Source organism: Haemorhous mexicanus, chromosome 15 (genome assembly GCF_027477595.1).
Source record: "Haemorhous mexicanus isolate bHaeMex1 chromosome 15, bHaeMex1.pri, whole genome shotgun sequence".
Lineage (NCBI taxonomy): Eukaryota > Metazoa > Chordata > Aves > Passeriformes > Fringillidae > Haemorhous > Haemorhous mexicanus.
The window spans coordinates 16,343,939-16,358,628 of NC_082355.1; the positions used below are offsets into that span (position 1 = coordinate 16,343,939).

Sequence of the window (14,690 nt, forward strand, 5' to 3'; positions counted from 1 at the left end):
ACAATTTATTTCTGAGGGATTTCTCTGGGCACCCACTGACACCCTGACTTACTGCCTCCTTCATGTTTTAGTGACCACAACTACAAATCAGTCCCCAAAAGGGCCTTGGGACAGTGGGAGTGCAACGTGCACAGGCTGTTATGGACACTGCAACTCTCAGAAATCATGGCATTTTAAATAACTGCAGGAAAAATCTCCTGAATCAGCTCTGCAGCTTCCTGCAAAGCTTTTGCTGGACTGAGAGGCATAGCAGGAGTGTCCACCCCACCTGGCCTCTTGAAAAGGAGTTCAGGGTGCTCCCCTCGTGTGCAGTGATGCCAGAAACTCACCAACATTTACTCTGAGGAGCAGAATTCCCTCCATTCCTTCAGACAGTGGATGACACTGCCCTGCCAGGGACATGCTTGACCCTTGGGAGAACAGGAGCAAAAAGGTGTGGGGATGAAACAGACAAACAACAGGTCAGGTAAGAAAAATACTGCCTCTTCTTTAATGTTCAAAGACATCAGTAAACAAACAGAACCATACAGACAGAGGCTGAACCCCCCACCTCCCCAGACAGCACGTTCCAAACCACCACAGGTACCAGCTGAGGACTCAGGAGAAGGAGCAGCAAAATCTGGGATTGGAGGGATGGCCAAGGGAATTCTCTGCTGGATGAGGGCAGGAACAGAGCACTTGCAGGAAGCAGCTTCCCTCATCCAGCAGCAGAGCAACATCTGCTGTGTACAGCCCAGGAACTGTTTCCTCCCAGAGCAAACAGCCCAGATCTCTTGCTGACACACAGCAGGACCATGTGTGAACTTGGGGAGCACAGCTGGAAGCTACACTAGAGGTGCAGGACACACTAAGCACTGACCTGGGCAGCCAAACCTCTGTTCCACAGGGATTTAAGCCTCCCAAGGAATAAACACAACAGGGAGGTTGTGTCCAACTCAGCAAAGTGCTGCAGAACTCGTTTGTGAATGCAGATCTGGCTGTGGGGGGAAGGAATGAGCCTATGCTCTGCACACATCCTTCCATCCCACTCCACTGAGCTGCTCCAAGGCCATACCTGACCCCTACCCCACAACTGGTCTTATGCAGTAATTCCTGGAGCTGTGGAGCATCAGCTGCTTAGAAGGGACACCAGGAGCAGCTCAGTGCAGGCTGCAGGGGACAGCGGGGTGGTACCTGAGTGCAGGTCAGGGACAGCAGGATGGATCCCGAGTGCTGCAGAGAGGCAGAGATCGTAGGCACAGCTGCTCCAGCTCCCAGCTGGCTGGCAGGAGCCTGCATGGGACCCATGGAGGTGGCTCAGGCTCTGTGGCAGTCCCACAGCTGCCAGCCAGGACTCAGCACGGCTCCATTCCCACAGCGGTGACAGCCGGAACCGCGACGTGGTGACAAGTAAGGAGCACACGTCACCTCTGTGCCTCTCCAGGAGGCAGGAGCCTGCAGAGGGGCTGGCTCTGCTGCACCACACGCAGTCTAAGACAAAGAGAGGGCTGAACAGGCTCCTGCAGGGCCCAGTTATGTGCTCCAAGCATCCGAGTCCAAGGCGGAAGGCCCCGCAGCCCAGAGCCCTCAGATCTCCACGTCACTCTCCTTGTCATTGTCGTGGTCACCGTCATAGAACTCGTTGGGAGCTTCAGGCCTGGGAAGAGAAATCCCTGTCAGGGAAAGGACAGAGACCTGGAACCCCTGGGGTCTGAGGGAATGTCATGGTAGGAGACCACAGAAGCTCCCTGGGTAAAAATAAGAGACTCAGAAGTGACTTCCCCACCCACGAGAATGAGGTGGGCTTTAAGGTCCCTTCCAGCCCCAAATTCTGGGATTCTATGACTTGTTCTAGGACTCAGATGGATTCCTCTGCACCCCCTCCCAGGGGCAGAAAGGGAAGCCCATTGCTCCAGAAGAGGCTCTGGTACCTGCTGTAGTTTTCCTCAGAGCCCCTCTCCTCGGGATCGGGCTCATCCGTGCGGTCGTAGCTGAGCAGGTCCGAGGGCACGTCGTGGATCTGCACGCTGGGAGCGTGGTTCAGCATCTTCAGGTTCTCAAATATGGTCTGCCTGATCTGATCCAGGTACTACAGGGACACAACACACAGGGATCACCACAGTGCCACGTGTCACAGCTCTGTCACCTGCCTGCATCACCTCTGTGCTGGCCAAGAGCAACACATTTGCGCAAAAAGTCACTTATCAGAGCAGAGAGAATTCAATTATTGCCACCCAAGCAGGAAACACTGACACAACCCAGTTGCTGTTTCTCCTTGCTTTTTTTGCCCTGGGCTGTAGCTGGTTTCACAGGACAGAGCATCAACCACAGGGTTTTGGGATTCCAAGGTGACATTGCAGCACAGCTGCAAGCACTCACCTGCCTGGAGTTCTGATTCTCAATCCTCGTGCTGACATCGGGGTGAAGGGTGAAGTCTGGAGCGAAGTACTCAAAGTACTCTGGGATGGAAGGAGGCAGAGTTAGAGCACAGAGGGCCAGAAGCTGTACAGAGAGCAGAGCTCACCCTCCCACCTGCCTGGGGGAGAGCAGAGCTTAAAAAGCACAGTGATATTCAACCCTGAGTGCAAGGGATTTGACAGAACATCAGGCAATGGTGCAAACCAGATCACCCTGGACACACACAGCTGTACCTGCCCAGAAAAGTGGGTGGTGGGAGACCACAGAATGGTTCGGGTTGGGAAGGACCTTAAATCTCATCTCATTCCAACCCCCTCCCACTAGAGCAAACCCCATCCAACCTGGCCTTGGACACTTCCAGGCATGGCTAAGGCCATCTCCAAGGTCAGGAAGTGCTGACACTTTGGCCCTGGTCAATGCAGAATAGAACATCCCAAGAATTCCAGCTGAGCTCATGAGGAAAAAAGGCAACTCCAACTCACCACTGTAGGGGAGCTCATCACTAATTGGTTCATCCACGAGCAAGGAGGTTTCATAAGTCCTGAAAAGATGGGAAAAGAGGAGCTCAGTTCCCTGAAAGGGATATGGGAAATGCAGGGACAGCTCCCACAGCAGTGCCCCTCACCAGGCAGAGAGGACTCACCAGCAGCGAGCCACATTCCGGACCGTGTAACCTCCTCCTCCCAGCACCAGCAAGGGGATGTTGAAGCTCTTCACGTACTCCACACACTCCCTACAAACCCCAAACAGGAAAATGCCAGGGCTGGAAACTGCAGCACAGGTTCATGTGCCAGAAATGCTCCCCTGAACTCCCAACAGCACCATGGCTGGTGTGATACACCTGGAGCTGCCACCCAGGAAATCTCCAGCACAGGGGTTGGGTTGGGAAGGACCTTAAGGCTCATCTCATCCCACCCCTGCCATGGCAGGGACACCTTCCCCTGTCCCAGGCTGCTCCCAGCCCCAGTGTCCAGCCTGGCCTTGGGCACTGCCAGGGATCCAGGGGCAGCCCCAGCTGCTCTGGGCACCCTGTGCCAGGGCCTGCCCACCCTGCCAGGGAACAATTCCTCATTCCCAATCTCCCATCCATCCTGCCCTCTGGCAGTGGAAGCCATTCCCTGTGTCCTGTCCCTCCATCCCTTGTCCCCAGTCCCTCTCCAGCTCTCCTGGAGCCCCTTCAGGCCCTGCAAGGGGCTCTGAGCTCTCCCTGGAGCCCTCTCCTCTCCAGGTGAGCACCCCAGCTCTCCCAGGCTGTCTCCAGTCCTCAGGACCATCTCCATGGCCTCCTCCTCCTTCACCACCCCCCTGCTGCACCTCCTACAAAGCCTCATTCTCAGACCCCCTCCAGTCACACAAATGTTAAAAAAATCCTCCAAAACTGCTGGCAGGCCAAAGCCAAAGCTCCAACCTGACAGCAGAAACTCCTCAGAGCCCTTCAGGTGGTTTTTCTGAGCCTGGCCCTGTTGTACTTACCCATGGCCTCTTATACTGAGGTTAAAACATCCCAGCCGGTCACAACCCAGAGAATCAGCACCACACTGGGGAACAGAAAAACAGAAAAACAATTTGGCATTGCTCTCCAGATCCCCACTAGGGGACAGAAGGTAACACAGACACAGTCCTCTGAGCCCTCTGCAAGCATGAATGTGTGCACAGAGGTTTGCTTCCTTACCTGCAGGACTATGCAAGTAGGCTGATAGTAATCTACCACCTGGTTAATGACTGGCTGGAAGAGATGCTTGTAACCTTTGGAGAGAGAGGTGGATTTGTCATGGCTCTGGAGCAGGAGGACCAGGAAACCCCTGGGGCCAAGGGGAAAGGGAAGGGAACACCTACTTTGGTCATCGATGCCATCTCGGAGGGGCACGTTGAGACAATAGTAACGGCCACTCTCTGCCCCAACCTCATACATGTCACCTGCAACACAGGACAGGACAACTGCCCTGAGGCTTCAGAGCTGTGCAAAGCCAGGTCTCAGCTGGGCTGAGTCTTTCCACCTAATCAAGACCCCTTTCTTACAACTAACTACAGCTCTACTCCTCTCTAACCACTTTCTCCCACCATTTTCCCCCACAGCTCGAATTTTGTGATTTACTCTTTTCTACTCCAGCAGAGCTTCCAAGGGATTCTGAAGCAGGTTCCCACTAGAAATTCAGACCTTACCTGTGCCAGGAAAGAAATAGTTGCCATATTTGTGAAATGACACTGTCATGACCCGATCTGTCAGGTAGAAAGCCTCCTGCACGCCGTCCCCGTGATGGATATCGATGTCGATGTACAGCACCCGGGGGTGGTACCTGTGGAACACATCAAAGCTGGGATTCCAGACATCCCAAACATCTTCCTCTGATGTGCTTGGAAATTGGTATCCAAAAGATTTTCTTCTGAGGTGGTTGGAAATGGATATTAGAACAAAAAGGTTTTAGACAGGGCCAGAAATATCTTGGAAAATAACTTGTTTAAGCAGCTGGGTGTTCACAAGTTGCAGATTCTTGTTTCCAATGTGCTCACAGTTAATCTTTAAGAGCTCCAGTGATTTTAATCATATCAGGAAATGAAAGGCAAGCTGGCATGGAGGAGGTGGGAAATGGAGCACTGTGTCCCAGCTGGTGAGCACCAAAATTTCAGATTGGGCTAAATTTACTGGAGAAGCAGCCAGAGACACAGAGACAGATGCAAACTCATAAATGCAGAAATGGCTCCTGGAAACAGGCAACAGAAGAACAGGGACATAAATAACATCCCATGAGGGGTAACTGGGCTCTATTTGAGGCCTCTGGTGGATGGGATTAGGAAATGGGAGTGCAGGGATTGCCAGGGAAATCCTGGGGTTCCAAACACAGCAGGGAAGGGGGAACAAGAAACCCCAGCACATCCCATAAATCTGACTGAGAGCAAATAAACTTGCCAGCAGTCATGTAACTATTGTTTGATCAACTCCAAATCCTTTTTAATTCCATGACAGCTTGTCTGAGGTTCAGTGACAAGGAGGGCACTTTGAAGTACCAAAAAAAAAAAAAAAATTTAAAAAATATCTCAGATCAATTCAAGAAACTAAATCTATTTCTGTAACTTTTCCTCTAATTCTGAACTGGTTTTTCATTTCCTAAAGTGAAAAATAACCCGACTCTTTTCTATGGAGACCAAGTGTCCTTTGACCATCCATGTGCAGCCCAAATCCTGTTCTAAAGGTGCCCAACAAAGATTTGAGTCATTTTTGTGTCTCCAGTGAACCAAAACTTGCATTTACCTACAAAAGACTCACTGTGGCAAAAAGGCTGAGACTCAGGAGTCTCTGAAATGGGACTGAAGAACTCTTCTGTATCCCTCAAGCTCCCTGAGGGATAACAAAACATCTGACTCCAACAAAACTGGAGTCAGATGTTCCAGCGCTCAAACCCCTTCTTGCATCTTACAGGTAAGGCCAGGACAAAAATGAAGTTTTTGGGCTTCCTGAATTCCAGAAAGGCAAATGAGGCAGGGAAAGAGAGGAGAAGCAGAGGGAAAGCACAAAGCAGCCAGCAGAGTTCAGCCCTGGGCCCTGTCCTTACTTGAGCAGCTCCAGGATGCCGATCACGATGTCGTTGACGTAACAGAAGCCTGAAGCCTGGAAGAGAGAGAAACCCCAAGAGCTTTAGGATGAGATCAACAGAGCCCAGGCCCCAAAGACAAGAGGAATCCACAGATCTCATTACCTCAAACTTTTTGGCATGATGGAGGCCCCCTGCCCAGTTTATGGCAATGTCACAGATCTAACAGGTGAAAGAGAAGTGAGTTTCAAGTGACAATATGGTGACAACAACCCTGTACCCTCCTTCCCACTGCCACCTGCCCATCCCAGGGATCCACAGCACCTTCCTGGCTTTTACTCCTCCTCCTCCAAAGGTCCAGCTGGGTTCCACAAGATCAGCATCTCAGCCCTTACCTTGTTGTTCAGCTGTGTTGCTCCCTGCAGGGAGGCCCCAGTGTAACGAGAGCAAAATTCAAAGAGGCCTGGAAACACTGGGCTGAAAAAGAAACCACATTCCAACTCAGAACTCCTCATTCCTCCCCTTTTCTGCAGAGAAAAAGGAATTAAACTGGCCCCAGGTAACACCTGAGCAAGAATAAAGCTCAGTTCTCTGTGGAAGGGTTAATTTGGGATCAGGATCACTCTGACCCTGAACTCACTGATCCCCAGCAGGAGAGTGAACTGGCTGCAAACACAGTGGGGAACACAGGGAATTTGAGAATGATTCCCAAAGCTTCCAAAGCAGCCTTGAGAAGGCTCCACTGTTCTCAAAACCTGTCAGAGTCTCCTGCCCACAGCTGGGACATGATGAGACACTGCCTGAGGAGATGGGAGGGGACTGTCATAGCTCCCAGTACCAGAATGATTTGGGTTGGAAGGGAACCTAAAGTTCATCCTGCTCCACCCCCTGCCATGGCAGGGACATCTTCCCCTGTCCCAAGCCCCATCCAACCTGGCCCTGGGCACTGCCAGGGATCCAGGGGCAGCCCCAGCTGCTCTGGGCACCCTGTGCCAGGGCCTGCCCACCCTGCTAGGGAACAATTTCTCATTCCCAATCTCCCATCCATCCCTGCCCTCTGGCAGTGGGAGCCATTCCCTGTGTCCTGCCCCTCCATCCCTTGTCCCCAGTCCCTCTCCAGCTCTCTTGTCATCTCTTTCAGGTGCTGTAAGGCCACAGTGAAGTCACCCTTTCCCTTCTCCAGGATGAACAATCCCAGCTCTCCAGCAGAGCTGTTCCATCCCTCTGCTCATCCTGGTGCCTCCTCTGGATTTGCTCCACCAGGTTGATGCTCTTTGTCCCCCAGAGCTGGATGAAGCACTCAAATTCTTACCAAAGACAGCTGCCACATTCCAGAAGAACTGGAAGCTCTTCCAGAACAAGCAGAGTCTGGTACCCAACAAGCCCAAATCTAGAGCCAGAAAAGGAGCACTGCAACCCCTCCAGTGAAGAGAAAGGAATCAAGGAGGCTCCACACCTTATCCACGCATGTCTTAGGCTGGAAATGGGGGTGTGCATTCCATTTCCCACCTGTCAGAGCTGGGGCAGTTCTCTGTTCATGGGGCAGTTTTTTCTTTCTCTCTCCTACAGCCCATCCTCCCTCCAGGAGATCTCTGCTGTCCATGGCCACTGAGTGTCCCTGCAGGGCTGATCAAATTCCATCATCCCATGGGGAGATGCTTGCCCAGGGGAGGAGCCAAGCATTCCTCCCTGGATCCAATCTGCCCTGGAAACAGCCCAGCAGCCTTTGCCCACTGCATTCCCAGAGGAGCAGCTTTCTCCTGCCCTGCATTCCCAGAGGGAGAGCAGGCCCATCTCCAGCAGCCCTGGGGCTCCAGAGGAAAACTCCCCCCTTGTGCAGGATCCCTGCTCCAGCAGAACCACAGCTGGCACTGCAGGAGGGCTGAGCCCCCCTGGGATGGGACTGTGCCACCACCCTGAGCCCCCCTGGGATGGGACTGTGCCACCACCCTGAGCCCCCTGGGATGGGACTGTGCCACCACCCTGAGCCCCCCTGGGATGGGACTGTGCCACCACCCTGAGCCCCCCTGGGATGGGACTGTGCCACCACCCTGAGACCCCCTGGGATGGGACTGTGCCACCACCCTGAGACCCCCTGGGATGGGACTGTGCCACCACCCTGAGCCCCCCTGGGATGGGACTGTGCCACCACCCTGAGCCCCCCTGGGATGGGGCTGTGCCACCACCCTGACATACAGGGACTCAGGGCCTGCTCTGACTCTGGCAGGGGTTTGTTTTTGTTTGCACTATTGCATTTGTATTTTTAATTTTCCTAGTAAAGAACTGTTATTCCTCCTCCCATATCTTTGCCTGACAGCCCCTTAATTTCAAAATTATAATAATTCAGAGGGAGGGTGTCACTGTCATATTTTCTGAAAAATCCCTTTGCCAAGATTTCTTCTGGGAAGCTGAGAGGCCTCAGAGAAAAATGGAAACAGTAATTATTGCTTCTCCTGTGTTTTGCTGCTTTGGAATGTGGTTTGGACATTGTTTACCAACTGGTCATTGTTTCATTGGTTTCATGTGAATTGTTGTAACTTAATGACCAATCAAAGTCAGGCTGTGTTGGGACTCTGGAAAGACTCACAGGTTTTTCATTAATATCTTGTTAAGCCTTCTGTAAGTATCCTTTCTCTATTCTTTAGTTTAGTCTTAGTATAGCATTCTTTTATGTAATATAATATCCTAAAATAATAAATTAGCTTTCTAAGAACATGGAGTCAGATTTATCATTTCCTGTTGGGAAGGGTGAAAGTTTGACAAGAAAGTCTCACAGATATGTGTGCTTAGCAGAAGAAGGAATAGAAGAAGGAATAGAAATGGAAGCAAGTTTTGATATAGAAGAAAAGAATTGCTGAGCCAGTCTGACTGGCTAACCAAGGAGGCAAAGGATGTGTTAGTTACAAGGGGTTTTTGTGACTTAGAGCAAAGGATAAACCCTCCCCAAACAAGAAGATGTTTTTACCAAGCAGGAAGAGAGCACAGGCAAGCAAGTCAGCAAATGTGGCAAGTAGAAAAAAGGGCTCAGAATTTTCCACTGCAAGAAAACTGAAAAACAGCTTCTAGCTTAAACTGTGATGTACTGACTGTGAGTGACTGGAGAATGGTAACATGAATATGGTAATTATTGTAGTTATGATAGCCTAGAGATAATAGTTCAGGTATAGATTGGTTCTACTGTGTGAAGATGTTCAGCAAAGAAAAGTAAATAATGCACTGTAACCAAACCAAAGGGTCTCCAGGGCTGCCTGCAGCTGGAGCTGACAGCTGTGGGCACAGCTCTGTCACCCACGACCCTGGACTGCTGTGACATCTTGGATACAATAAAAATCTCTCATTCACGCTCTTACAATTTCCTTCCTGCCACGGGGGACCCTGCAAGTACCACAGGAGGGGTTTGCATTTTCCATCTCAGGGGAGGCTCCTGCCTTCCTTAGCAGACACCTGTCTGTTCAAACCCAGAGAGCACAGGAGGGACACATGCTCGTGTTGCCTAAAGCAGGGCAGGAATGGCCCATTCCAGCAGGGCCCTGGGCAGGGCAGGGCAGCCCCTGGGCACTCACCAGTCGTCACCCACGTTGAAGGCATTGAGGCTCTTGGTGAAGCCCTGCATGTTGTTGGGGCTCACCCTCTGCAGGAAGTCGATGTAATCCTCGGAGTGGAAGCGGCACATGTCGTGCTGGGAGGCCTGGTAGGGCTTGAACACCTTCCAGAGACAAAAGCAGGAGTTATTTCCCATCTAAACTCTGTTTCCTTGGGCTGGAAGGAATCTCAGGCTAACTGACAAGTGGCCTGCACGAGGTACATAAAAACATGCAAACACTGGTAATTGTGCTCATTTAAATTCAACAGCTGCTCCGTGGAACCTGCTCTCCTCTCACTTTTCCCCTTCATAAACCCAAATCCTGCTTCTCCTGACTGTAGCTCTTGCCATAAAATTTCTTCCTACCCCATAGCACACTCTCCTGCTTGGGCAGCAAAATAAACCACAGCTTTTCCTTCTCTGGGGGGGTCATTCTTTCCTCACTCACCAATTTAAGACCTTGATTTAGGGGTGGTTCTGATCCCTCTCTAAGATTTACCGACAGGTTCCAAATTATTTGGGGAAACCTCCCAGACAGATGGAAGAGTTGCATAAATTTTGTTTCCTTTGGAAAGGACAATGGGGGGAATGCCCAGGGAGGTGGATGGACTCAAATCCAGGATCTTGTGACAACACAGGTTTGGCACTTGGGGCACATCCTTCAGCAGAGGGGAAGTTTAAAATTAACCCCACTGGGAGAGGGAATTCAATTCATAAGAGACCTTTTCAGTGATTTCTCTTATTTTAATTTCTCTTATTTAAAGCAACCACTCCATAGAAAAAGTGGAAAGATGCACAAGCTGGTCTCCAAAGGGAAATCCCTCAGGACAACCGCAGCATGTTCCTGTTTTCTGTGCTGAGCAGGAAACCTGGGCATTTTCAGAGCCACCATCAACCAGGACAAGCCCATCTCCTCCTCTCCTGGTGTTTTCCATGTGGAATTTGGTGTTTCTCAGAGGCTGCTGCCTCTGACAACTCAAACAGGGGATGAGGCAACTCCTTAATCCCAGGGATCCCCCAGGAATGGTTCATTGCACCAAACCAGCCCAAAACTGCTGGCAAAGAGAGGAGAAATGGCTCTCACTGGACAGCCAGAGTCTTTCAGAGCAGGGCTGTGGGAATCCAACAGAAAGGGAGGGAAAAGCAGGCTGAAATGTTCACTCAGCTGCTGGCAGAGCAAAGCTGGCTCCTTGCAGCCTTCCCAGCAATCCCACCCAGGTTCTGAGCTGGCCAAGGTGGGAAGAGGCAGAGACAATGCAACCACAACACCAAATCAGCAGGAATTTTACAGCCCCAGCTGCTCCAAACCCCTGGTTTCCTTTCTCCTGACTTGGCCAGTCCCTGACTGTTTTGGGATGAAGTTGTCCCCGAGCTTTTCAGCTTCCCAGTGGCAGCTTGTGGAAAACATAACCCCCCAAAAAAAGAATTTCAAGGCTAAAAATGTACAGCTCTGCCCGCTGCCTCCTTCAGGCAGGGATTTGCCATTTACAAGTGTTAGGTCAGAACAGGCTTTTTGGTTGCTCCTGCAAGGAAAAGCCCGACTCTGGGGAAGTTACTTGTGGAAATAATAATAAAAAAACCTCCGGGGAAGTTTATTGTGGAAGATACTGGTGGAAACCAAACAAACGCTAGGGAAGTTTCTTCTGGAAATAAATAAAGCCAAAAAAAAACTCTGGGGAGGTTACTTGTGGAAATCCACACAGTGACAGTAAAAATCTGGAAAAAAAACTTCGCAAAGGCTTCCCACAATCCCCCAGTGTTGCATTTCCACACACTCACTGCACTGGATGTGTTTTTATTTGGGAATTTTATTAATTAAGGAAACTTTTCTCACATCTAAACACCTAAAATTCTTTTCATAAATTGGATCTCTGTAGTTGCCTGACCTCAGCAGCTCCTTGGAATCCTCTACAACTGCTCCAACACCACAGGACTGAGCTCTACAACCATCACTGAACATGTCACCCACCTCTGGGGCCCCCAGAGCTCTGCAGCCATCACTGAGCACTGTCACCCACCCTTGGGGCCCCCAAAGCTCTACGGGCAAAACTGAACATGTCCCCACCCGTGGGGTCCCCAGAGCAGCCCTGAGGGATCAGGTTAGAGCCCGGCTGAGCCCTCGGGGTGTCCTGCTGTCCCACCCCGCCCGGCCGGGGTCACGCGTGGCTTACGATCATTTTCTTGTAGAGGCCGTAGTGCAGCACCAGGCTGTGCGTGAGCGCCAGGCGGTGCGGCTTCATGGGGTGCCCCGCGCCTGGAACGGAACCGCGCGGGGATTAACGGGGCCGACAGCGGGGGCACAACGGCCGCTGCCGCCGCCCGCCGGGCGCCGCGCTCCGCAGCAGGTCCGGCCTGCGGGGACGGGGGACAGGGGAGCGGGGACGGGGGAGCGGGGACAGGGAGGGCGGGCAGGGCCGCACCCCCGCCTTCAGCGGGCCCCGCCCGGCCCCAGCCCCACAGCAGCCCCTTGCCGCCCCGCCGCGGTGCTGCCCCGGCCCCGCGCGGCCCCGCCCGCACCGTAGTGGAAGTTCCCCACGTCCGGGTCGTAGAAATAGGCCACGGTCTTCGCCATGGCGGACAGGCCGCGCCGCGCTCCCGCTTACGTCATCACTCCGCGACACCCGCCCGGGGCCGGGCCGGGCTGGAGGCGGGGCCACGCAAACACACACCCAGAAAAGGGCGTGGCTTGGAGCGGGGCGTGGCCACCCGCTGTCCCGGTGTCACCGCCAGCCGATCCCAATTAGCACCGGCTGCTCCCAGTTACTGCCAGTGTCACCCCCGGCTCCTCCGGACTGGTCCCAGCTGCCACCAGCGCCTCACGGCTGAGCCCCGGCTCTCCCCGCGGCTCGCGGTGCCCACACACCGCCCCCATCACCCCCCAGCTCCCCGCGGCGACATCCCAGTGTCACCTGCGTGCCCCCAGCTGCACCCCCTGACTGCCAGCTGCCGGCTGGACCCCCTCCCATAACCCCGTGTCAGCTCCCCAGTCATCCTCAGCTCCCCCAGTTATCCCTCGCTGCCCCTCTCCTACTGCTGGTTACCCCCAGCTGCCCCCAGTAGATCCCAGTTACCCCCAGCAGATCCCAGTTGCCCACTGGATTCCCTTCTGCCGGCCTGCAGCTACCTCCCAGTCATTCCCAGTTACTTCCAGCTGCCTACTGGTTCTCTCCCATAATTCTCCCCCTGCTCCCTCAGCTGTCACCATCCCTCCTCCCTCCTCCTCACCTGCTCCCAGTCACTCCCAGCTGCTCCAGTTACTCCCAGTGAGCCCAGCTGGCCACTGGATTCTCTTATCCAGGCCCCCAGTTGTCTCCCAGTCACTCCCAGCTCCCCTGTCACCCCCACAGCCCCCACCCCATGGCTCAGGGGATGGGGCAGTGGGGGCATGGGGCACCCACACCCTGATGGGGCTCATTCCATCCCAATCCCTGAGGGATGGGGACCTGCCACCTCCAGCTGTCACCAGGTGCCACCCTGGGGGGTGCAGGCTCTCCAGAGCTTTGGGAAGAACCCTCTGGAGGCGCTGCCAGGCAGGAGGAGGACAAAGGCTGGGTGGGAGATCGCTGGGGGTGAGGAGGCAGAGGGATGGGGGAAAGCTGGAGCTGACAGGAGATGGAAACAGGAGCATGGCGTGGGAATGGCAGCACGAACCTGCTCCCTGGGGCTGGGGGAAGGACAGATGGACAGAGCAGGAAGCCTTGTCCAAAGGCTTGGAAAACCAAACCAAAATCAATGCTTGGTCCTGCCAGGCTCCTGCTTGATGCTCCCTGCAGTTTGGGATGAAGGAAGCTGTGCTGGAGTCAGGCTCCTCAGAGAGGGCGCACCCCCAGAGCTGCCTGAGGATGGGCACCAGGGCAGGCAGGCATTGAGATGTTCCCTGGCAGCTCAGGGATGCCAGGCTGGCATTCCCAGGGCATGGAAACCCCCTGGGAGCAGCAAGGGGAGCTTCCTGCCTGTATGGGGTGGGGCAGGGCGGGATGGCTGTGAGTTCTGGGTGCTGTGCTGGCTGCAGGTGTCAAGGTGGGATGAAATCGTGGGGTTATTAAAGGATATTTCTGGCTGCCTCTGTCCCCCCTGCAGGGACAGTGCCCCCTCCACACCACTCCTTGTGTGGGTTTGCTTTTAGGATCCCAGCTCCAGCGTGTAGTAAGGATCATGGGAGGGTTTAGGGGATGGGACTGGAGGGGACCTTAAAGATAATTTCATTCCAATCTTCCAGAGGAGATCCAGGACCCTCTCACTGTGACACTGCAGGGCACAGCTGGGGCTGGGGACACTGAGAGGGCACCTGGCACCGAGCCCAGCACCCAGCCTGGGAAATTGGGGGGAATTCAGGACTCCTGGGCCACTGACCAATATGATTAAGCAGAAGCCATTTCTTGTTTACATTATACAGTTATTTATACATTCTAACTCTGCACACATTTCTTATTGGTGCCTTTGTCTGGTTCTGAGTGCACCTCTCAGAATATGGACTGGTCACAGTCCTGGTGCTTTGCTGCTTTTATTTACTTCTTGTGGTCTTGGAATTCTGTTTCTCAGCTTCTTGTTTAGCCCAGTTTATGTCTTAGAAACTGTGATGGATTCCAGAGGGTTCTGAGAAAACTCTGATAAGAGCACTTACAAGTGGCATGGCTGGTGCACACTGAGGCCTGAGTTCAGGAACATTGCTGCAGGAAATCTCTGGGATTTGAACGTGCTGAGCAGCACGGCTGTGCCGGGAGCCCCCGGAGCTGTGACGGTGCTCCCTCATGACGCCTGTCCCGTCCCTGCTCTGGTGCTCCCTCATGACGCCTGTCCTGTCCTGTCCCTGCTCCACCAGCTGCTGCCACCAGATAACGCCAGCCTGGGGACATGGAGCCACCCAGGACACGGAGCCACCCAGGACACGGAGCCACCCAGGACACGGAGCCACCCAGGACACGGAGCCACCCAGGACACGGAGCCACCCAGGACACGTCCCAGTGCCCGCCTGGGGATCGGGGGAGGAGAGCAGAGACACGGCCCTGCTTGAGGAGAGGAGAGCACAGACACAGCCCTGCTTGAGGAGAGGAGAGCAGAGACACAGCACTGCTTGAGGAGAGGAGAGCACAGACACAGCCCTGCTTGAGGAGAGCAGAGGAGAGCACAGACACAGCCCTGCTTGAGGAGAGGAGAGCACAGACACAGCCCTGCTTGAG

At 53.6% G+C, this 14,690-nt stretch overlaps 1 protein-coding gene across 1 annotated transcript; it reads right to left on the bottom strand.

Annotated features, from left to right (window-relative positions):
- Positions 1 to 462: 462 nt before the first annotated feature.
- On the bottom strand, positions 463 to 12,159 carry HDAC3 (histone deacetylase 3). Its single transcript, XM_059859976.1, has 15 exons — positions 12,028 to 12,159; positions 11,682 to 11,764; positions 9,491 to 9,633; positions 6,323 to 6,404; positions 6,093 to 6,149; positions 5,949 to 6,004; positions 4,561 to 4,694; positions 4,234 to 4,314; positions 4,070 to 4,143; positions 3,871 to 3,935; positions 3,041 to 3,130; positions 2,880 to 2,938; positions 2,359 to 2,438; positions 1,911 to 2,068; positions 463 to 1,636 (listed from the first exon to the last, which is right to left on the bottom strand). The coding sequence occupies exons 1-15, from the start codon at positions 12,080 to 12,082 to the stop codon at positions 1,567 to 1,569; spliced, it is 1,287 nt and encodes a 428-aa protein (XP_059715959.1). The 5' UTR covers positions 12,083 to 12,159; the 3' UTR covers positions 463 to 1,566.
- Positions 12,160 to 14,690: the final 2,531 nt, after the last annotated feature.

Bases quoted from the DNA above. Each gene is read 5' to 3' on its own strand.
- HDAC3 (XM_059859976.1), bottom strand. From the start codon at position 12,082: ATGGCGAAGACCGTGGCCTATTTCTACGACCCGGACGTGGGGAACTTC. The intron at 6,150-6,322 runs GTAAGGGCTGAG...TTCACCTGTTAG, and splicing joins CAACACAGCTGAACAACAAG to ATCTGTGACATTGCCATAAA. The intron at 2,439-2,879 runs GTGAGTTGGAGT...CTTCCATCCCAG, and splicing joins TGATGAGCTCCCCTACAGTG to AGTACTTTGAGTACTTCGCT.